Source organism: Scomber scombrus, chromosome 1 (assembly GCF_963691925.1).
Source record: "Scomber scombrus chromosome 1, fScoSco1.1, whole genome shotgun sequence".
Lineage (NCBI taxonomy): Eukaryota > Metazoa > Chordata > Actinopteri > Scombriformes > Scombridae > Scomber > Scomber scombrus.
In genome coordinates this window covers 18965642-18990405 of record NC_084970.1, presented here as the reverse complement: position 1 = coordinate 18990405, position 24764 = coordinate 18965642, and the positions used below count along the sequence as shown (strand labels likewise).

Sequence of the window (24764 nt, the reverse complement as noted above, 5' to 3'; positions counted from 1 at the left end):
TAAGTACTAAACAGCTAATTGACAATAAGTTGTCATTTGTTGCAAAACTCACATTACTGTCTTCTTCTTTTTTTTAAACTGGGCTCTTGAGACAGTAAAAAAGGCCTTATTGCTGATCAAGTTATTTTATGCTGTAGATTCAAAGGAATAGGTTTACAATTTATTTAAGTCTGTCTCAAAACAATAGTCAGGTACCCATATGAATTATATTAGTTTTGCTCACTGTTTATTATTATTATTATAATATGAGGCTTTAGCAGTCTGCGTTTGTCCAATCAAGTGAATACCTTCCACAGTGAGTCTTTATTGTTAAAAAAAATCCCTCATTGTGTGTCTGCAGTATTTTCCTGTTCAACTGTAGAAGGAGAACAGCAACAATTTGTCAGTAAAATGACTATTTTTAAATATATTGACTTTATTTGACTAATTTGGACAGTTGGAAAAAATAATAAAAACATTTCTTCACAAAAGAAGGATTTTGTTTCACTTACATTATAAGGGGTTTATGAAGAAATCTCTTAATGGCTAGTATGAAAAGATAGACTGACAGGATTTGAAACTGGATTTTAAAGTTTTATTCGAGTACACCACTGACTACACTCATACCTTCTACAGTCAGATCTGATTGAAGTTATTGTTGTATTAAATTGCATTTACTGCTGGAATACTCCAGTTCTTACTATTTACTACTGGATCCATGTCTCTTATTTGAATTCTAAATTTTAATTGTTGACTTAATGTTTGTTATGGCTTGTTGACATTTGAACATTTTTTCAGGGTGCCAATGAATGAAAAGATTGCTTCTGCTCTCATAGGACAACCACATATGTATACATTTAAAAATTTGTATTTTCTTTATCTTTGTTACCAAAAAAACAACAAAACTGTGTATTTCAGTCATTCAAAATAGGGTAACATACAGAAATGAACTTTCACTTTCACCCTAACCCTAAACAACATCTATTTATTTATGTCTATTTTTGAGTTTTCTTTTTAATTCTACTTCTTTATCTATGTGATAACAGGTTTATATAACATTGCATGCCTGCACTTCAGGAGAAGGTGTTGTTTAATAGAAGAAAAAGAAACAGAGAGATGCAATCCTAAATCATTCCCAGGTACCTGCAGCTTAAAAAAATTGCCTTTTTCACCTGCAGCTTTACAGTGCCTTTTCATGACAGTTATCAGCTTCAGGGGCTTAGGTCTAAATATCGGTCACAGTATGGTTTTTGAAAACTCGGGGTCCCAGGTAATAAAAGATACTCCGTTACAGTGCTAATCCCAAGCCCTGTGAAAATCCTCCTGTGCTCCAGTCAAATACATTTCCCCAAACTACATTAACTCACACCAGAGGGACTGAGCAGCAGTGGGCTTGCATTTCTATAGAGCTATTTTCACCAACTCGTACCCTTTGCATTCAACATACAGTAAAAAAAAAAAGTAAATCTTATTATCCATCTTTTTTTTGTGAGTGGATGGTGATGGAGTAATTTCAAAGGCAGTGGAGTGTTGCGCTGTGTTGAGGGAATCCTCAGAGATTCCCTATTGTGCTCCTGCCAGGCCGCACACACTGTTAATCACACCATGAACAGACTCAATAACAACAACAGCCTCATGAGAGCCTCGAGCGAACAGGGGGCCCTTTCAAACCTACCTCCTCTGGTCTGGACTTCCAGACTTTTCAGCTTGATCCGAACCAAAATTAAAGGTCTGGACCAAACAGCCGAACTTTGGTCGGACGAAAAGAGGCGGTCTTGGGCAGATCAAACTGAACCATGGTTTGATTTATTTCTAGTGTGAAAACATTTTCTGGATGGTTCAAACTTTTTTGAACACAGCAGGATATCGTCAGAACTGGGAAAATAAAAAATGAGCCACGGTGGCACACGGGAAGAAGAGGAGACCAAGTTTTTAAATGAAATATGGTCGGACAGCGTTATAAAAAGTCAACTGGAAAGAAAAAATAAGCTGAGACTTTCCAGGTATTTTTGGAGAGGATCAGAGAGAGGATATGAGAGGTTGTGAGAGCAATGCCACCTGAAGATAAAGTAATGCCTCAATAATATTATTATTATAGTGTTATTATGATGACATTCATTTTTTTCCAAGGCGAAGGAAGGCTAGCCACCAAATTGACAACACGCTAGCATCAGACAAACGCCTGTATACAAAAAAAATCAATGTCAAGTATGGAGAAATGCCGCCCACGCAGGTGATGACGACAGGACGAAGGTATGTCATGTAAGTTACTTTAGTGCGATCACGTTTTGTAATGCTAAACCAAAACTAAATGGATCAAACATATAGTGTTACAAAAACATGAACACTGGCTCAGACTTTCAGTTATGAAAAGACCCTAACACACACGCACACACACAAACAAACACACACATACAAATACAGACTTACACATAAGCAGCTAAGCGAGAAAAAATACTTCCTCTCTTCTGTCTCAAGCAATTCTTCACAAACAATTATTTTTTGATTGTTATGATTGCCACTGTGAAGCAGGAAAAGGCTAGCCTGGTAGAGAAGGGAAAGAAAAAAGAGGTAGGGGGCTAATGGTCAATCCTGTGTGTGTGTGTGTGTGTTAATGCAACTACACAGTGTTTGCTCCTCTGACCGTTAGATCATCAATCATAGATCCTTCATCATTCCCAAACACTGGTGGCCTACATCTGTCCAAGACACTAACACATGCTGTCATCGCTGCCACGGGGCTACGTTAGCACTACTGGCTAAATAACTGTCAGATCACTGTAGCGACGGGTAGGCTGGAGCTCACGCCTCGTCCCCCAATCACTCAGCGCTGCAGTGTTTGAGAAGTCATCTTTTCCACACTCAGTGCTGCATCCCAGGTGAACGTGTGGCTGCATGTGGCAGCTAGGGAAGCGATGATATGGTCATGATGGATGTGTGTGGGGTCGATTATCAAGTTGGGCCAGGGCACTGGGGAAGTGGGGGTTGTCGTGCGGTGGCGGTGGGCACAGCCCTGACTGTCAGACCGCCAGCCTACAGCCACAGCTGCCCAGGATACAGCGGCTGGCTTGGAGCCAAGGTCAGCACGGCAGGGCTCGGGACTGTTCACAGTCGACTGATCACATCCTCGTAGCTCACCAGCTCAAACAAGCTCCGGGACAAGACTGAATTCCCTTTGTAACAGACTGAAAGACAAAGCACTGAGGATTTCTTCTGAGAGATCAGTGGAAGACAGATATTGGGAATGAGCATCGTTTTGGAAATCTTAGAAAATGGTCCTCTTTTTAGAAATCTATTATTTGAGTTTAATTTAATAAGTGAACAGAACTAATAATGAACCTATTATTTGTATGGGCAGCATTTCCCACCTAGAAATAAGACATCCGTTTGTTCTGTTATGTTACTATTACAAGTGGGTTTAATATACATAGGTTAAATGGTGACTTTAAACAGTAAGTCAGTAAGTGTGAATATGACCTCATGCTCAGGGTGTGCCTTAATTAGCTCCAGACCCGCAGGACCCCAAACATAAGTGGTTTAGAAAATGTATGTATTTGAAACAGTGTTAATTTTGACAAGAATTTAAAATGTAGTTTTAGTCTCTGTGACTTACAGAAAATTGTAGATTGTTTAAAGTCCCATCTTATTCTGTTTTGTTTTGTTTTGTAATATTTAAATCAGGATTTCGTTAGTGGCACTCAGTTTTAATTTTAGTCAAATTTTAGGCAATGTTTTAGTCATAATTTTCAGATTCATGATAATGTAATGGATTTTGCTGAATGATATTTCTCCTGGATGTAGAAATTCATTTGAGAAGTAAGAATAACTTGAAATATGTGTTTATCTGGGCTGATAATATGTTACTAACTTATAGTACTCCATATAAAAACAAATGCCTAAAGATTTAGAAAAAGTTCAGTACAATCATATATCCTTCCAGTTATATGTATTTTTTGCATATACCTAAAACACAAACCTTTACTTTTTTCCAACCCTACTTCAAAAATAGAAAACAGTATAAAAAGACAAACTAATTACAGTTAAGTTGTTTTATTCCCCTCTCCTGTTAAGCGGTCGATTATATGAATGGGTGGCAGTGGGGTTAAACTTATGTGTCAGTTATATGCTGGAGTGTGTGTTTGTGTGTGTCTTGAAAGTATTCTTTCCATGTGGGTGGGGGAACGCCAGCGTGAAACTACTGCAAGGTAGATAAATGATGGCAAACAGCCAATCCTCTGAGATGGCTACTGTGATATAGGTTGCCCGCCCAAATAGGACCAGCTATATCATCTCATTTTGTTGTAAATATTGTTTAATTTACATTGTTGCTACAATTTAGTCATGAAATAAAAGGTCGTCAATTAAGAATTCTCATCAAAATTTTCATTAACAATGTTAACACCGATTTCAAATAAACCAAGGAAAAAATGTGCTGCTATACACTTTTAATGAAATGGTTTTTCTGGCAAAGTCTGGGAGAGGAATCACATAAATTTAAAATCTAACTTTTAATGGGACCACTTTATTTTACACTGCCTTATTTTTTGTTGTGCTCTGTTCCCCAGGCAAAGACCTCTCGGAGTCACGACAAGTCCAGGATAATACGTCACTACTAACAAATGTGACATGGGACTGCTCACAATCTGTCATTTTTGTCAGCTAATCAAGCTTTAAACACAATATTATAGCGAACACTCCTAACATCTTATCTACAATAGACACAAGTCAGCTCCATTTTCGAACTTTGCACATCAGGATCAACGACATCTTTAGTCTCCCTGAGCGCCAATTTGTGGTTACAACAGTAACCACAAATCCATCAGGAGATAATAAATAGACAATAAGTTTAATATCACAGAGTATACAAGTCCAAAAGCAGAGACAAATGAGCTCTTAAATATTGGTCCTTGGTAGATTGATATAGATTGATATAGATGATACACTACAATCTGTTTCTGTTTCTGAGGGTAAGTGACCTGAACCAGCTGACAAAGGATAATCTGATTCAGTAAAACAGGACTAAAACATTTTCATATTGTCTACATTAAAACTTAGAATAAAAGTATGCACGCTGGTGGGCTTTTCCACACAGCATCCACATGAGCCTCAAAGGTCAGCTTGTCATCAATTACAGTGCCAAGATATTAGTACTGCTGCAGAAACTTCACAGTTTGATCATTAATCACCACGGGACAGATTACTGTATAAAGTATAATTCTTACTAAAATGTAGTGTCATCTCTTTGGTTTTCAACACATTGGTGTCCAAGAAAAATGACTTGTAGTAATTCTGCCACTACAGGGCCACGATCAGGGTCATGGCTGCTGAGAAGAGACACAATGACAGAGTCGTCTGCAAACTTAATGTTTCGGGACCGCACAAATTGGCTTCGGCACTCATTAGTGTACAAGACAAATAAAAGAGACGAGAGGACGCAACCCTGGGGCGATCTGGTTATTAGCAGTTAATATATATTTGATCTATCTGTTCTTGATTCTGTCATAACTGTGGCATGAATTATAAAATACAGCCAAAAAAATGCATTTTCCAAGAAAAAAAAAAGAAAATCATTTAAACAGTAGACAACTGAGGTTGGTAAGAAATGCTTCTCCCTTCTTAAACCAGAATATATAGCACATAATGCTTTATAGGCTATATAAATCAAGTCTGTATCAATATAAGGTGTGTATGCAGCTGTGTGTGTGAGTGTTCACATGAACGTCTTATGGAGGTGTAAACAGCTGTCTGCTGGCTGATGCTGTGCCTTGCAATGTCGGAAACACTCATTTATATGCACCTGGAGCAAAGATATCTCAAGCGTCTCTGTCTTATAATTCAAATCAAGTTGCCTATGTTACCATAGCCTGTAGATGTTCATTCGGGAAGGGCACAGAGAAATAAACAAGGTAACGCAGCCCGAGTGGCTCTGACATTTAACTGAATTGTAATAGAAAGTGACAGGAGATTGACATTAAATGAAATTCATACAGGGCATCTAGAACAACCAATGTGTAAGGGACAAACAAACAGGAGAGAGCTCTTCACACTTCCTCACACAAACAGTGAGGTGTTCTCACTTAAATTAAACAACACAGATACAGTTTAAACATGCATTTAACTGGCACAGTTTCTTCTATATTATCATACTAGGGCTGCAACTAACAATCATTTTCATTATTGATTCATTTGTCAATTATTATATATTATATTATCACAATTAATTGTTTGGTTGTTTGGTCTATCAAATGTCAGAAAATGCCTGCTGTAATTTCTTAGAGAGCATGGTGACACTCTCGAATATTTTGTTTAGTTTGATCAACAAAACAAATAAATAACCAAAGTTGTTCAGTTTACAATTGTGTATGGCACAGAAAAGCATCAAATCTTCACACTGTTTCCCAAAACCTGAGGTGAGGTCAAATGTCTTGTTTTCACCAACAGTCCACAACCCAAAAACACTCAGTATACTGTCATAGAGGACCAAAAAACCCAGAAAATATTCACATTTGAAGCTGCAACCATACACATCTTTTAGCTTTTCTTAAAAAATGACTCCAAATTGTTAGTATCTTATCAAATTAGTTGGTGATTAATTTAAAAGTTGAATTAATAGTCTAATTGTTGCAGCTCTACATTATTATTAATTCAAAAAAGGCCACATCTAATTAATTTGTATGACAATGTCAATGCTTCTAGGGGACTAAAGACAATTTTCAGTATCAAATTAATATTTTATTCTTTTGTGTAGATCTGGGATCATGGACAAAAACTCATAATATAATTTGAAGTATTGAATCAAGTGATTTGGGTTAGGGTTAGGGTAAGTGAGTTTCTACTGGAAGAGCACAAGACAAAAAGTTTAAACCAGCTTCATCAGTCCTAAACAAAGATGATGCTAAAGAAAATTATATTTTATTTAATTCAGTGTAGCTCCTTCTTCCACAGTCTGCCAGAATACAATGTTTTTAAGATGAGAGCTGCATCTTTACATTAGTTTTTAGTTTGTCTCTTATTCACCGTTATTAGGACACAGAGTCACTGGTTTAAGTTGTAATGATTGAGAGCCAGTTATTACCACAGTAGCACAACAACTGTTCTCACACAAACCACACTGATGAAAAAACTCCTCTAGGGAAAATATCTCCCAATGGGTAAAATAAAATAAAATAAATAAAATACTTTAATGGTAAAAAAAAAAATATTCATAGTGTTCACCCTTTTTTAAATTTTGAACTGCCATATTTAAACAGACTTTTATTAAAAAACAGCTCAGTTCCACCATAACATCAGATTTCAGTAATTGGTTCCCTGACAACTGCATAGCATATCTGGTTAGACAAATAATCACTCGATTTTAATAAAATCAATTCCACCTCCCATCAGAATATTAACCAACTCCTACTGTCAGAGAAACACAGTTTGTCTACTGCAGATCATACTCAGGCTAAGGTGAGACTAAAACCTGGTGAATGTACCACTTTGATGTAATGAGTGTTAAATGATGTGCTGTGGAGCAGAAAGGCCATTCAGAGGTGCTAAGGTGTGGGTCATCTTACCCGGGAGGACTCATAGGAAGGACTGGATTCGCCACCAGGGGCCCAGGATGCTTGGTTGGTCCGCTCATCCATACCTGTCAGAAGAAGAGATGCACAACTCAGTCAGCAAGTCAAGATTACTCACACAGTCCAATGTACATATTACGTCTAGATTCAGTCTCCCCCACTAACACACATACACACACACATAAATAGATAGGAATTACAATGACAATAACAACACTGTTCACCATATGGTTGCATTTAACAGAATATTTGAGTCCTTTGTTTAAAACTATAGATATAAATGTAAAATAGTCTGCTGTTATAGTTACTTTCCAAAGTGGATACACTTCAAACAAAGAAGTGTTTCCCACACGTTCCTTAAAGTCCGTGTAAAGTAATAATAAATATGTGTTCTGAGTTTGACATACCACAGAAAAGTGTGCTGTTAACCAACCTGACAAATTTGAATGATTAAAAAATCGCCAAATATATGAAATTAGGCTTCAAAGTTGTATAAAAATCAACCTTTTTCTCTGCTCCCAGACGCTGTGGGAGTAGCCGCCGAGTCCGCTGAAACCCCGCCCCCTACCAAGTGTCACCTGTCTATCAAAGTCACCACCTCTACCAGAAACAAATACCCCTTTTCCACTGAGCTGGAGCTAGAGCTTGTTGGGAGCTAGAGCTTGACTAAGCACCTGCTCTTTGTTTTCTTCTTCTCCTTCTTTGTTTTCTTCTTCCTCGTTTCCGGCGGGCTAGATGCCTTGCGGCATGTTGTTGCCTCTCACTGGTGAATCATGGAAGTGCTTCAAAGGCGCACGCTGGCTACGTTATACAGTGACGTAATCGCGTGGCTCCTTGCCAGCTCCTTGCCGGTAGAAACACAACAGGTTCGTAAGAGTTGCTCGGGTTAACACCAACTGAGTACTCGCTGTAGCACCAGCTCCCAGCAAGCTCTAGCTCCAGCTCAGTGGAAAAGGGGTAATAGACGCTAGGACTGAGAGCTTTCTGCTGCTAACTCAGCTGCTAGCCGGCGGCTAACTCGGCTGCTAGCTCGGCGGCTAACTCAGATAACTGGCTAACTGTAGACTGTAGTAGTAATAGTGTGCGCTGAATGTATTTATACCTACAGCAGCAGGGGCGGATTTATGCTAAACACTGCCGTGTTACCTAATGTGGCTGTGATTTTCAGACCCGCCCATTAAATCCAGACAGAAACCTTGAAACATAGTTTGTGAAGCTTAGCTCCACAATTCAAATCTAAATGGTTGAAATGTTTTTTACACCTTTTTTAGAAATACATGTATGACATATTTAATGTGTTTAGAAGAAAATGTCTGAATTCACTTTACACGGTCTTTAAACAGGCAAGGATGAGTCGGATAGATCATATTTCTCTGTTCTGTAGACCTCAGTTAATATCTAAAAAACTTTAAAAGCATGGGGAGCCATTCCAAACAAACTACAGCAACCATTAGCGTCAGGGCAACGGTGTGACGCGCTGACGTGTTTTTAATAGTTTTAGTACATATTGTTCTCCAGCACAGAGCAATGTATTTCAGGCTGGGGATACACACCCAGCAACTCAGCACATAACTTTACCTGAAGTAAAGCTATGCAGACAGTATTGAAAACTTGTGTATGAATCACAAACACAGTCAGTAAAATAATTCCTGAAATTGACTTGCTCTCATCAGAGTATGCATACATGTTGGCATTGCTGCAGATAAATAAAAGCCTCATGTTATATCTACAAATAGACCAGAGACAATTAGGCTACTTGATTTCGCTATCGACAGACACTTAGTTGACAACTACCAATAACACATCAAATATTTCAGTGGTTTTTCACTTTGCCTCGTTATATATTAGTAAACTGAATATCTTTGGATTTTAGACTGTTGGTCCGACAAAATATGTAATTTGAAGGCGTCAACTTGGGCTCTACAAAAGGCATTTTCCCTTTGTTTTATGACCTTTCATTGACAACTGAGAAAATCATCAGCAGATTCACTGATAATGCAAAGCTTGTCTGGCAAGATACAAATATCATTTAACACTATTAGCTATGTTTATACCATTTGGAATTAATGAGAAAAGTGACTAATCCTTTCAAAAGTTTAAACTTCATGACACAAAACCTACTTTTCATCTGCTTTACATAAATCATGAACAAAAATAACCATTCCTTCATTTTCTTCACGTTCCAAAAAACAACTTTATGATTTGGCATTGATGTATGTCGAGCTACTTCCAAACAGCTGAGCACGTAAACTTGATAAAACTCATTTTCAAATAGAAGAAAACCTCTATGTTTCAAAAGTCAAACAGATAAACAAATAAAATCAATAACTCCAGTCAAACTGCAAAGCCGGACCATCTGGCATATGATGAAAAATATAATATCTGATCTTTAAAATCTAATTTATATGATGTAGTCCGTAAAAATATGTGATGCCTCAATGGTTCTTGCTGTTTGAAACAATATTGTGTTGCAGTAACAGCCAAAGTGCCCACAAAACAAAACGTAATTGCAGAGCGCGTAAAGCATCAACTTTCTCCAAGTTATTGATCATCCCTGTGGTAATTTCATCTGTCTCAGTAAAATGTAATACCATTGCTTCATTTTCAACTTCAAATAAAAAATATCTGATTTCTAGAAATGTGTGTATGCTCAGAAAAATAATAACATAGCAAGATAACACAACTTTTCAAAGTTAAGTATATTTTTCACCTTAAAATTGAACAAATGACATGAACCTCCATGCAGCCGTTAGGCATGCCAACATCAGACTGTACATGACTGAAATAACACAACTCCTGAAAGCAGAAGTGGATTCTGCACGACGAAAAAACAAGCCTGTAATCACAGATCAAAATATGTGGAGCACTTCTCTGATTCACAAAGGTGAAGCTCACTTCACTTCACTGAGTCCAATAGTGATGCTTCTTATACCGCAGTTTACTTCAGTGACACAGACAATGGTTTTAAGTTACCTATCTGATGAAATGAAACAAAACCCAATATGACACATGATCAATTACACTGCAGTTCTTTTTTTGGTATTGCAAATCAATTTTCTACTTTTATGATGAAAACAACTCTTAGAAACTTGCATCATGGAAAATTTAATAATATACTTGCTATAAAAAGTCGGTGACATTTTTCTAACCAGAAATCACGCTCCAGTGAGCAGAGTCATCGTGGTAAAAACATGTTTTGTTGCTAGAACACAGAAGATTCATTTCCTCTTCTTCAGTGGTTTCATGGGATACAAAATACACTTAATTTGTCTCACTCATTTATCTGAGTTATTGATCACTTTCTTAACTGTGACACTAATTTATCAACGGCTGCTAACTACTACTTGTTTTCCTAATAGCTCATCCAAGGTCCCAATTTTGGTAATGTGAAGACCCAAATGTGACACATTGTGGCTCAACTGAGAGCGTTTACACGCTGAAAGTAAACAATAGTCAGTGTTTGCTCTCTGGGCCAATGGCTGTCATCTCATCTGATTACCATCTCCTACCAGGGCTCAAGGGTCCCCTCTCTTCTGTTTACACAGACAGCCAAGACAATAGGATTACTCAGAGACACAAGAGGCAAAAGAAAACACACACATACACACACACAATAATACACACACAGGCTACAATGTTACATACATCTAGTGAACTGGGGGAGCCGCTGCTGCTTTTAGGTGTTCTGTGACAAACATGGACTCATTTCTACAACAGAGAGGAGACACGTGGTCTTAAAATCAATGCAGTCCACCTTCATCAAGGTTATATTTTTTGGCAAGTTGGGTGATAAGGTTCATCACTACGAGTGATACCTCTCTCAATTTATGCACATACATAGTCATGTGTTACGTTTTAGAGATATTTAAGATATTTTAAAATGTATTACAGCAGCTTTCGATTTTGTGATGAAACTTACAACTGGTCTTGCACATTGCCGGCCTATTAAAACTAAGATTAAATTAAATTTTTATTTTTATTATTTTATGTTATTATTATTACAGGCCAGATGGTGGCTTGTGTATCCTTGAATGTCCGAAAAGTATGCTGACCCTGACAAATTTTAGAATAGAGGTGTAACAACCAGATTTCAGGATTCAGCACACAAAAACCTTAAGTGTGATTAATTAAATCTGTACTTTACATCAATTCTATACAAAATATATAAAGTATATAAAAATATAAACCTTGTCTGCTGAGGGAAGCATGTCTCCTAATCTGTGGCTATTTCTGCAGTTCATATGCAGAAGCATAACTTAAGACGAGTGACCTTGATACACAGGTGAAATACATTGTGTAACATTTTTAACGTCTTCTGTTCATAATATTGTGTGAATAAAATGATGCTATCCTTATCCACTAAATACTTCTTGTAAACCTGTGGTGAGAGTGGTGGTGGAGGGCAGAACAAGCATACAGCCTCACTATCATAACTTCTGGATTTAACATGCGCCTGAGGTGATCGGATCACAAGTGGACAGCTGTAAGTACATCAGTTGACACCTGGCATTAGCCTGGCGTCGCCACATGTGTGACTGGATCTCACTTCTACCGCCAAAGACCAAATACGTTGCTGTTTTTAAGGCAGCAATGCACTTCTTGTGCCTAGCCCACCAGATTTAAAAGTATTGCCAGAATCCATTTTGCCTGTTGTTGTGGCTTCTTCTTCTTGCTTCATACTATAATATGACACCGTTGTCATGTGAATTATTGCGTACTTCCGCTCATTCAGAGGATGTCAGCTGAGTAGGCAGTCCTTCAATGTGGCCCAGGACACATACATGTACACACTGCTAGAAGAATGTGGCCATATGTGTCCCAGACCAGTCTGGTCTGAGGGACCAGATCTCGATGTGTCCTAAAGGTGCATTCACAACTGCACTTAGAGCAATCCATTTGTGATCAGATGATCCGAGATGTAATCTCTACAAACAAAGATCTGCATATGAATGTAGAATCTGCAGTCAGAGGGACAAGATTTTGGTAACGAAAACATTCTGGTTTCCATTTGTAGTCCGAGTCGTATTGACCAATCACGTGTGAGGTTTGATTGCATGCAGGTTAACAGTCAATGTGGAGAGTAAAAACTTTTCCTGTCAGAAATATTATTATGAATATTATTATGGACGTGTTATTTTTGTTTCCAGTGAGATATTATTGAGTTTATAGAGTGACTGTAAACTGCTGCTGTAAACATTACTGTTGCTGCTCTTGAAACAATATTTAGTAGTTTATTTAAAATATAAATCAATACTAATCCTGTTCTGAATTAGGATTACTTGAGGACATAGCCTATATTTAATCAGTGAGCATATTTGTTTCACTTTTCTTCTTACTGTGAAAAAATACAACCAGTGTTGTTTTGAGTTTTTTTAAAATATTGTAGGTCCAAAATGATGTGAAAATATATAACTAACTAACTAACTATCACATTTTCTAGGGTTAGAAACCCACAAACCCCCCAACTGTGCTGAGGCACTTCATTCTTTGACAGTTATTACGATTGCAGCTATCTGGGTCTCCAGAGTCCTTCTGGTGTCAAAAACTCCTGTAAATTATCACACACATGGCTCAATGAACATGAATAAACATATCTGGAACAATTCTACAGTACTTTTAAGTTACTTCACTACTGGTGTGCACAAATACTGGTCCTGACAACATGGGCACACAACAACACCACTGCTGGAAAAAATCTTTGACTGAAGAATCTATAAAATACAATTAACAATGGGATTGCACACCTCCCATCATTTAACAACAGTCTGTAGCAAAACCACAGTCCTGAAGGGGTATAAAAATTAAAATTAAAAAACGTCTGATCCCAGTGGCATCTTGAATTTAAAAAAAATAAATGTCAGTCATTTAAAAACTATTTGACCTGATTCCCAGCAGTTTATTTATTTAGGACCTGCAATAAATGAATTGCCCCTACATGCAGAGGCAGGGACAGATTTGATCTCCCCCCAAAAAAATATTGAGGATTATGATTTATGTATGTTGAGATTTATGTATTTGGGCTATATATATATATACTGTAGTGTAATTAGTTGAAGACCTGCCTCCTAAAACAACATAATGTATTACGCCTAAATCAACATTCACATTCGGCTAAGTTTAATTGATCCACATTTGTTTTGTTGACTTACAGAGAGCCCTCGGCTCTATTTGGCATAGCGGTTTCTTGTATAAATGAACAGACAGCAGTACTAATGGTAAACCCAATGACTTCATGAAGTGCCTGTGTACAAATAATGAATGTGATGTAAAAACTGGACTGAGAGGAACCAAACACTTTTCACTGGGACATGAGGTCAGACAGGCCTCCATTACTCTGTTTAAATTATGCTAACATGCTTGTCAATTAGAGCTAGATTCTGTACCGGGTCCTAAATTCATAAATGAGGAGGAAAGAATCAGACACAGCGAGTGAAAGAGACAGTCCATTGGTTTAGCTGAAGATGGCCTAATCACAGCACTGCGTAAGAAACAAACACACAAGACAATCTAATACAAACTTAGAAAAAGATTTGTCAGCATCATTTTTTCGAATGTTTAGAAAGAGGCAGATTTAGATGTTGTTGTTTCATGAGCTGGAGAACAATGTTATTTATCTTGTGTTATCACAGGGTTTTTATCTTCACTGTAATGGATTAAACTGCTTTATTTTACGAGGAAAATGTTGATCTGTCAAGTAAGATCATAAAAATACAGATATAGGTCTGTTAATTAATGATTGGATAAATATGAACTCAGAGTCTCTGGTGTGAACAGTCTTCGCTTTACCCACCAAGCTGAACAGAGACAGCAGTGTTGTTGTAGCCGAGTATCTTTATAAATGTGGAAACCAACTGAGTGACAAACCAAACAAACATGAGCTACTGGTTGCAGCTAACAAGCAGTCATAGTTAACCACTACACACCACTAAAGGACACACCCATTTACCAGCAGCCATCCACTGCCCCACTACACTGACGAGTCAATGGTCTCATCAAATTTGCATTATCAACACAGCTGGAAGGGAGAGATGATGAATCTCTGTCAGAGCCACTTTGGCTATTTTTTCCAATCCATCTTTCTGGCACACTTTTGAAGGGTCTTGCCAGTCCCACTCTGCCTCAATTATCTGGCTATGCCCAGCTGAGATGCAATAATCCAAACTCTCATTCCCTGCAATTTTCACACTTCTGTCTGCACACTCGCTTGCCTTATGTTCACAATCACTTATGGAGGTGCTTCTTCCCCTGCCTGAGGATCAGAGACACAGGAGGACATACTGCAGGCTGGGGGGAGGAGGGCTTTACCCGCAATACATTTAAGGCTTCAGCGCATCATTATCACCTATATGAAAAACGGTTCATTTTGCATAATTCAGTTTTGAAAGATTTATCATAATATAAATGACATATTGATGCGAGCGTTTCATTTACATGTTATCACCATCAAAATTTAAAGGGGCAAACAAAGTTTTAAATCTAAACTAAAATCCACTTCAGAGTCAAAGGTCCAGTATGTAGGCGGCAGCTGATTGATGACATGATGAACATGACACACTAGTTTCCACTGTTTAAACTCATTATCAGCTACAAAACAGAAAAATCTAAAAAAAGAAATTAAAAAAAAAAGATCATTCTTTACTTACCTTGATGCCCAGCACATTTTCTGACCACCACAAAAAAAACATAAACCCAATACAGAAGATACCAACACATCTTTCAACACATACTAATATCTAAATTCTATATCAATAAAATAACCGTTTAGTACACATCTGAGGCTGAAAAGCATTGCTACCACAGGTCAAAGCTTTTAACTGTTATTGTCTCTCAGTTATTTCATTCATTCATTAGGTTGTGATTGACTTCAAAATGCAAATGTAAAGTGTATCTTGTTCATCAGTGTTATCTATATATATATATATATGATCATATACACCATCATACAAACATTATATATGCAAGAAAGAGATAAAAGTGTTACGAAACATTGTCAAGATTATTATGGCAGATTGGCAGCCTTCTAAAACTAGAAAGAAACGATGGAGCCGGACACATTTGGTTTTTTGATGCATTTACAGACAATTGATATTTGAATAATATCAAATATTTATACAGTGTATTGGCTGATAGTTAACTGAACACAGATTATAAACAGTTGTTACAAACAATAATATGCCAATATATTTTACAGTTTAAAGGTAAACTTTATAATCAAAGGTGACAGGGTAGTTGTACATTTCTAATCTTCAAATAATATTTTTGTTAGAAGTGGTTTAAAATAAAAAACAGCTTAACACATTTACAGTTTTTTTGTTTTTTTTCATTTGTAAAGGACAAAGCTGGTGACCAGACAACACACAGCAATGACAATGGGCTCTAGCTGTAACACATTATTCTCCTGACAGTCTCCACTTCTTTTCTGTTGCACACAAAAAGCACCATGCTGATGCTGGTCTATTTTGGAAGTCACAGAGTGCACGGCCCAGCCTAAAGGTGGCTGTCCACAGGATGTCAACATCACACTAGATTAAATCATAATGCACACAACAAAGCCATCTCTATTCAGTTCTTCATAGACTGCACACATACTATATGTAGAGTATGACTGTTTTTCTATATCAGTATTTTACTGGTATCTGTTTTTTTTTTAAATCACTTTAGACCTTCAAACCATCAAGAATCAAACGTTTCATCATGTAGCATGGATGTGTTTTAGCTTTGACACAGTAACCTGGCTGTGTCATTATCCACAATTAGAAAATATACACTGGTTACCAGTTTATTACACCTGTACAAAATCAGTAAAAAACATTTTTTTTAAAAGCATTTGCAGTAAATCCAATATGTGAAAAGTTTCTGGAAACAGTTTCTTTTTGCTGACACTGTGTCTGAGAGTTGACTTAAGCGTACAGTAAGTTTGGAGGCTATAGTCATTTAATATTGTATAACAATATAATATTTTGCCCAATGAATAATAAAAAACATTCAAATATGTATATTTGTGAAGCTTTTCTAAATGCAAGAGAAAAATGCAGGAGAATTACAGTCCAGACCTTTGTGTCATTAATGCAGAAATATACATTTTTGTGCAAAGGTGCGACTTGATCACTCCTCCTCAGCATTTACTTTGCTGAGGAGGGTTTTAGGTGTTGGAAAACTCATACTCCCAACTCCATAGTTCATGTACGACAGCTCTGTTCTTGTGTCTTTTGTTTCACAGATAACTGAGGACAATGAGGCATTGTGGATGCACACAAAACGTGCTTTCAGAAAACATAATGTGTGTTTGTTGACTTTCTCTAGTAGCACATCAGACAATAGATGTGCTTCGGATTAATGTCCTGTAGCATCTATAGTCAGGAAGCAGTCCAGAGGCAGGGAATCTGACCTCTGGTTATAACAGCCAAACTCAAACCATGCACACACACTGTTTGTCAATGGAGATACTTAAAGATAATAATAATAAAATAGAATAATTAAAATATTACGTTTGTGTACATATGAGGGGCTGAGCCATTATCAAGCTTCTGCATGGACAAAGAAAACAAAAATTACTGCACAATATTTAGAATAACTCAAGGAGAGGATGTCTCATAATCCCAATGAACTACTAACATTTACAATGAATAACAGCGAGTCTTTCACAGATTTTAACCTGATCATAAATTGGCCTCCAACACACATCAGTCTCTGATAAGAACACAGATGTATTGTATCTATGAGCACTTGCTGCACAGACACTTGACAATACACCTCAACCAAAGCAAATACACTATGTTTGATTTATGCCTCTAACAAGCATGAGTAGTATCCACTGCATTACAGCGTGATGGTAATTAGATCAATAAAACATTTACATATGTCTATGACCTGCACCGTGCTTTGGTCTACATCTTAACTCCACTACACTTCCAGGTGAAGAGCTCATGTTTCTAGTTCCAGATATGAAAGGCGCACACAAGCGTCACACAGAGTTGGAAAAAAAATCTCATGCAAGACTAAACGCTACAACTCTTTTCCTTCATCTTCCATTTATAAATAAATCCAGACGCAATTTAAACAAGGGCAGAAGTCGTTAAACAACTGATTTTGAGTCATGCAAGCAGGTACAAAGACACGTCCTTTCAAAGGGTTTACTGTGATATATGTTTGAGGGATCAGGTCCTACCTGATGCACTGAACTGGCTGCTTCCAAGTGTTGTGGGCCTGTTTTTCGCTCCACTTACAGGTGGAGAGAACATCTGAAAGGACGAATATGAACAGACGCAGAGCATTAGAGCAACTAATAAATAGTAGAGAAGCAACACATACAGTTTTTTTCAGAAAGCAGCTCATGATTTTTAATAATGAGATCATTTTAGGGCTGCAACTAACCATTATTTTCATTAACAAGAAAATAATCATTAGATGCAGTCATTGATTGTCTGAAAATGGTTAAACATGACAATCAGCTGTCTTATTTTGTCCCAAAAAACAGTGCACAACCCAAAAATATACAGTTTACTCAAAGACGACTGAAGAAACTAAAGCATAGTCAAATTTGAGAAGCTGGATTCACAAAACGTGGACATTGTTCTTCTTAAAAAATGACTTTTAATTAACTGATTATCAATCCATTTAAAAGCTGACGACTAATCAACTAATGTTTCAGCTCTAGTATATAAGCGATGATTCATGAAAGCATGATTTTCGGAAATGAAAAAAATCACATGTAAAATGATATCAGTCAACTCTAATATGAACTAATCATCAATTAGACATGTTTAGCCTATTAGACACCCCTGGGAGCTGCATGGCACTAAAGAGGTGACACTGGAGGAGGAAAAAAAACATAGAAAAGACAACCTACCGCACTAAAATCCAGCAGGTCACTTAATTCCTTGTCTGTTCCGAGAGCGGCAATCCGCTGCTGAGGATTCATCCTGACGATCTTAGAAACCTGGAGAGAGCACACAGTCCATCAGGTCACATCTCAGGCTGGTTTATCTAACAGCGGCCGGATGAGTGCCACAGGAAATGACAGACTGCCACGAGAAGCATTTGTTATGGATGCAAAATAACAGACCATCACTGAGGAGTAAAGTTGGCTGTCAGCGCTGCATCAAAAAGACCCTGACATGTTATAATTGATGAGATGGTGCAAACATTGTGTGCAATGTGCGCACCTTTAGTTTTATCCGCTGATTTTATAAGACACACAGAGAGGTAGGACCGCTCTGAATGGATGGCACCGCATCGCATTGCTGCAGTTTCTCTGTAATAACACAGCATACTGCTGTAAAGACATGTATGTAACACACTAAAGAGGCTGTCAGTGGTTTTTGTTGCACATTTTTCCAAGAATAGATTACCAAGGTTTGCTGAGGCACCTAACGTCATTAGCTAGCTGGCTATCGCTAGCTGCAGGTTCTGCTTAATATGGGTTGAAAATAGCTTGTAATTAGTACAGGGAACACCGTGTCCTTCTAACTAGAGAACCACAAAGTGCACACTGACTGCACATAAGTAAGAAAGCCAAAAAATAAAGCAGCTCCGGCACACAAAACGCAATGATGGTCTTTCTCAACTCCCAACTTCTTTCACAGGTCCGAAAGCTTTGGCCAAACTCACATTGATATTTTACCTTTTTTCCCGATTAAAATCCCGACTAGGGTGATCTGGTAAAGACTCGCTTTCTTGAAATGCGCCTCAAAACACGTGAAAGTGTGTGTTTAAGCGGCTATACCTGGGAAAATATCCTCTATATATATATCAGTTACGAGTCTCCCTTAGGCAGACATTTTTTGCTGTGCAGAAGCCTCAGCACTACGATGACATTGGTTATTGTATCCCTCCGCCGCACAGTGACATGATGGTCCCACACAGCGGGAGATGCTGCAGGAGTCAGCACACACTGTCCCGGGTCATACTGATGCACCACATGTCTCTCTCTGCTTTAATACCAGCCGAAAGACGTCTAATGGATTGTAATGGATCAGAATAGAAACCTTTTCATTTGAACGCCAGAAAAATGCAATTCATTTTAAATAAGTTACAGTCACAACCAGTGAAAGTGGAAGAACTATTCAGATACTTTACTTCAGTAAGTGCCAATATAGCAATGTAAAAATATTCCATTACGATCACGAAAAATCCTACTTAAGAAAAAGGACATGAATATTCGCAGCTAATACTTAAAGTAGGATATATTAAAATATATTTGCACATATACTCAAGCATCAGTGTGTAAGAAGCATGTTACTGTTGTAGCTGCTGGAGGTGGAGCTAGTTTGGAAGTCACAGAGTGACTTTATATTAAGTTAGCTAGTTTAGTCCTCTGGTTCCCAGCCAAAGGGTCAGGCACCCCCAAAGATAAATCAGAAGGGTCAAGACAGAGATGATCAATGGAAGAGTAAAAAAGAAAGTTCTGATACACAAATTTGTTTTTAGCTTTTGGATTTTTCTCAAATCTTTGATTTTTGGTGAAATATTGGATCATTTGAACATTTCTTGAGTGAAACCATGTGAAAAGTTTAAAGGGATAAAAATAATTATCTGATAGAACTGTTAACAATACGTAATCTGAAATGTGACCCCGACTACACATTGCTTTTTGTAAGACGTTACTGGTCAACTGCTGCCAGTTAGTTACTGTAAATATGAAAACAGTAAACTTACTGTAAAAATAAATCACATTAAATGTACTGTTTTTATATTTAGTTGCAATTGTAACTAGAAAATGAAACAGTGATATAATGATACTGTATCTACATTTACATTGGCCATACACAACTGTAAATAATATACAGTGTTACAATCTTATGTTACTGTGTATTGAATTACAGCACCAGACATTTTACCATAAATTAGATAACAGTTATTCATGTATTGCTGTAAACTTTCAAATAACACTTACATTTCAATAAATGAGAACAGAACCAACTCTTTAAATGACAATTGTTTATTACTAACTGTTGAACATTAAAAACGTATTTACTTATTTTCATTGTGCACCATGTTTACAGAAATCTAATGGCCTTCTTCCATATGACAGAATTATGTCTCCGATGCACAGTGCAAATGGTTTTCTCTCGGACGGGACAGTGGAACAAAATAAGTTGTTTACCATTAATGACATATTAGATTTGCACTGGTTGACACAAACTGCAGTAAAAGAGCCTGAAGCCTGCAGCTCTTCTTCTAACAGGTCACTGGGGCTGTTTCCTCTTTTACCAATCCTCCTCTGAAATATATACATCTGATCTGCTAAACAAACAGGACAAAACATTCTTATAGACCAATATTCACTGACCAATAGCACAAGTTCAGTCAATTTCCTGTACATGCTTCATAATAAAAGCCAGACAGTTGTACACCAGTGAGAAGTTTTTAATGTGAAGTAGCAACAGCAGGAAATGTTTGGACTGCATGGGCACCAATTCAACACAGCAAATAAGACTGTTTTCTTTTCAGTGCTTCTAGTTCTTATACATTTTTTGGAAACCTCTCCTCTGTCTTCTCTAGCCCTAAAAGAAACAGGGACCATGTGCAGCTTTTTTTCCTGTAAAAATCAATCTGTAACTCACAAGGTCAATTGTGAGTTACAATTGTATATATTACAGACAGTAAAAGTAGTAGTAATACAAAGACAACATTCAAAATCCAATATGTAAAAAACTTGATTAAATCTGTAGCCATAGTTATTAAAATCTTCACAAAAAATACTGACACCTTTTCTTAAAGGACCAAGAGTGTAGGAGAACCTACGGTGGTTGACACTTCAATGTAAAATGCGAAAGGCCCTCTCTAGAGCCAGTGTGTCTACTGTAGAAACATGGCAGTGCAACATTGTGGCCTCCGGGCTTGATGTAGATATAAAGGGCTTATTGTAAGCTAACAAAAACTAAACGATTCTTAGTTTCAGGTGATTATACACTAATGAAAACATGATTATGACTATTATATTCCACTTCTGCCAATAGATCCCTCAAAATCCTATACACTGGTCCTTTAAACCCACTACAAGTAAAAAAGAAAATCAAATCATTGAGCTTCACAATATGCTAGACCCTGTAACTTCCTGAAACACTTGGGACACTTATTCAACTGTGGGAAATGTCAAGTCACCAGGTAGGCAGGTTTTAGGAGTCTTTAAAATGGTGTTTGTGCATGTTTACTTGTCTGTAAAGAGCCCAAAAGCCCCGTCTGTCCACTTTGCAACACAAGTCTGCTGGGCCAAAAGGCAGGTGGGTTTCACTTTGATAGTGCTTCTTCTTGTTCTTCAGCAATAAATGACAGCTACTATAGATGTTAGAAAAACAACATTTTATTATTACTGTCAGTGTGAGCTATGAACAAAACCCATTTTAAAACTGTCAAACATAGAAGTGAGCTTTTGTAGAATAGATTACACCTAACAAGATTTTAATTACCTATTGTAACAAACTTTTAAAGACATCTTAATAGTAATCTTGGCAATCATAGAGAATTCAAGTCAATTCAAACAAATGTAAATTTAATGTAATAGTATGTAATAATAACGTAATAGTGATAGTATATGATGTAATAGTATGTGATGTAAAAAATAATAAATAAGAACAATATCTTTTGAACCGACTCCAGCAATGTCATTTACTCCTTATATTCAACAATGTTTGTGTCATAGTACATGAGAACAGATATAAGCAGATTACTGCAGGGGTGCTCGTGGTTTAGCCAAAATTTATATAGAATCATTAATATAGCTTGTCTAAAATCAGGCACAGAGTATAACAAGCACAACTGCCACAAGAGCTGACTAAATTGGCTTTGTCTGTGGATTTTCAAAGAACGACTTATAAATAAATAATAATCTTACCTAGCATAATAGGACTTCGGTTGATGGAAGAGACTGGACGCATCGCCAGGAGAAGTCGTCACCTGTGAGGAGTAGAAATAAGATGAAGAAACACATCAGGATTAAGAAACATTCACGACTTTGGAGAACTATATATGAAACAGGCTAAACACACTCTACACTTATTGCTTTTAATACAGAAGATAAAAAGCTAACATCTGTAACATTATGGTATGTTGACAAGCTAGATTTGTAACATGGTAGTGGGACAGATAGGCAAAAAATTGTCCATTTTATGACTAATGCATGAAATTTTCAGCATATAATTCTCATACCCCAAGGTTTAATTATAGACATGGAGGCTATTTTTATCTAGCCTCTAGTGACCGTAAGTGGTCATTGACATCCGTTTTCAATTTTTCAAGTTTTAGCTCTATCACTTTTCATTATAATTATGTACACCTTTGCCAAAATTGTTTTTTTTTTGTTCTAATAAAGATGCTTACTGCCAACTTCCCAATTTAACAAAATTCTGCTTAGGGCACCAGTTTGGCCAGGAGGGCTCCTGACCCTACCAAGTATGTTATATGGACATACGTTCATTCTTTGAACCTCATTTGTGAAATTAAGTTAGTGCTGCTATTCTGACTAACAGCCAAATTAGGAAGAATGTATAAAACAGGATTACTTGATTTTCTGAAACTTAGACAAATATCAGCTGAGCTGGACCTGAACAAGTTGGATGATAGGAATGGCACAGAAGTCCAACTGATGACTTACAGGGCACAATGGCACAAGACCTGTTGATTAAAATATAGTCAAACAATGCTGCTGCAATTGCGGAAGTTATCAGAAAAGGTGAAGCAGTCTGATGCACCTGGGGTTTGCACACAGTCTGCTCACAGCCATGTCAACACTAGAAAGCCTGTGTGCTTTTTTCTGCAAACAGCCAGCTGGCTTTGAAGTACTCCACGAGGCATAAACAAAACAGATTTCAATGTTAGAAATGTTGCCTTGGAAATAGAAGACGCAGAGTTGTTTGCCAAATTTGCACCTGGGGACATGATAGCCCTTGAGGCAAAATATCACCAAAACTTCCTCCGGATGGTCTACAACAAATGAAGACAGGATGTATCAAAGGGTACGCATGAGGAAGAGGCTCAGCTGCATGACACTGCTTTCACAGAGTTGGTAGTTTTTATAGATGAAAAGATGTGAGGATTGTGTTCTAGTGTTCAAAGTAGCAGACCTGGGTGGCCTGTACAAAGTCTGACTTCAATAGAAAGATGCCACTGTGGGGCATCAGATCCAGACAGCACAACATTTTAGGAGGATATTGGGGATGCTCTCAAGAGGGACTAGGCCATGCAGATAGTGTTCTTGTGCTGTATGCAAAATCCCAGCTCGAGAAATAATAATATTTTGTGGTGTCTAAAAGGTACCTCCTAACAGAAGAGAGAGAGAAAGGAATCCAGAGACAAGTGATTCCAACCTCTGCACTGCCAAAGCACTGGAAAGACTTCCTGCTTGTTAATAAGAACAAAACAGAATTGTTTGGATTATTTTCACAGCAAATCACTTGTATCCCAGTAGATGATGGAGAAGAAATCTACGCAGCTCACAGGAAGATGGTCCTCTGCTCTCCTGCCCATTCTGACTTGACAAACCTCTCTCTTTATTCTCACAAGGAGGCAGGCACACTCTTACTTCTGCATGTGTCAGATGCTGTTAAGGAGGGTTGCAATACGGTGACTATTCGTGCTTTAGACACTGACATTGTTGTTCTGACCATGGCCATGTTTTGGAAGATCGAGTTAGAGGAAATGTGGATTGTTCTTGGTAAAGGCACCAGCTTCAGATAGGGTTCATGAAGCGACCAACAAGCTGGACCCAAGTACCTGTGCCTCTATCCAATTGTTCCATGCACTTACGGGATGTGACAAAATGTCAGCATTTGCTGGAACAGGAAAGAAAACGATATGGGAGACTTTAGAAGGCTTTCCCTGAAATGACTGAGGCCTTCAATGAGCGTATGCAAATGCCAGGTGATATGTGAGCTGTCCAAGTCACTGTTGGAGCACTTTGTGGTGCTGTACAATAGGATGAGTGACATCACGGAGGTGAATGAAGCAAGAAAATAGCTCTTCACTCAGAAATCCAGAGCTTTGGAGAACATCCCACCCACAAAAGCTGTGGGCCACCCATCAGGCCAAAGTCTGGAGCAACGCTTTGGTACCTGAGTCCTAGCTGCCAAGCCCTTCTGATTGGGACTGAGTGAAGGAAGCAATGGGATGGCAGCCACTGTGGACCACCCTGCCAGAAGCCTCACAAAAGTGGTACTAACTTATTCATTGTGGCTGCAAGAAAGGGCGTACTATGCTCTGCAAGTGCAAAAGGCTGCCTTCAAG

General features: G+C 37.7%; 1 protein-coding gene across 1 annotated transcript in view; it reads right to left on the bottom strand.

The window, feature by feature from the left end:
* The window catches only part of tcf12 (transcription factor 12), an 80992-nt gene extending 61702 nt beyond the window's left edge, over nucleotides 1-19290 (bottom strand). The window contains exons 1-4 of the mRNA XM_062422390.1: nucleotides 19165-19290; nucleotides 18391-18480; nucleotides 17710-17782; nucleotides 7536-7609 (exon numbers count right to left, since the gene is read on the bottom strand). Of these exons, the coding sequence (XP_062278374.1) occupies nucleotides 7536-7609; nucleotides 17710-17782; nucleotides 18391-18462 (219 nt within the window). The 5' untranslated portion in view covers nucleotides 18463-18480; nucleotides 19165-19290. The remainder of the gene's footprint in view (nucleotides 1-7535; nucleotides 7610-17709; nucleotides 17783-18390; nucleotides 18481-19164) is intronic.
* Between the last annotated feature and the right edge of the window lie 5474 nt (nucleotides 19291-24764).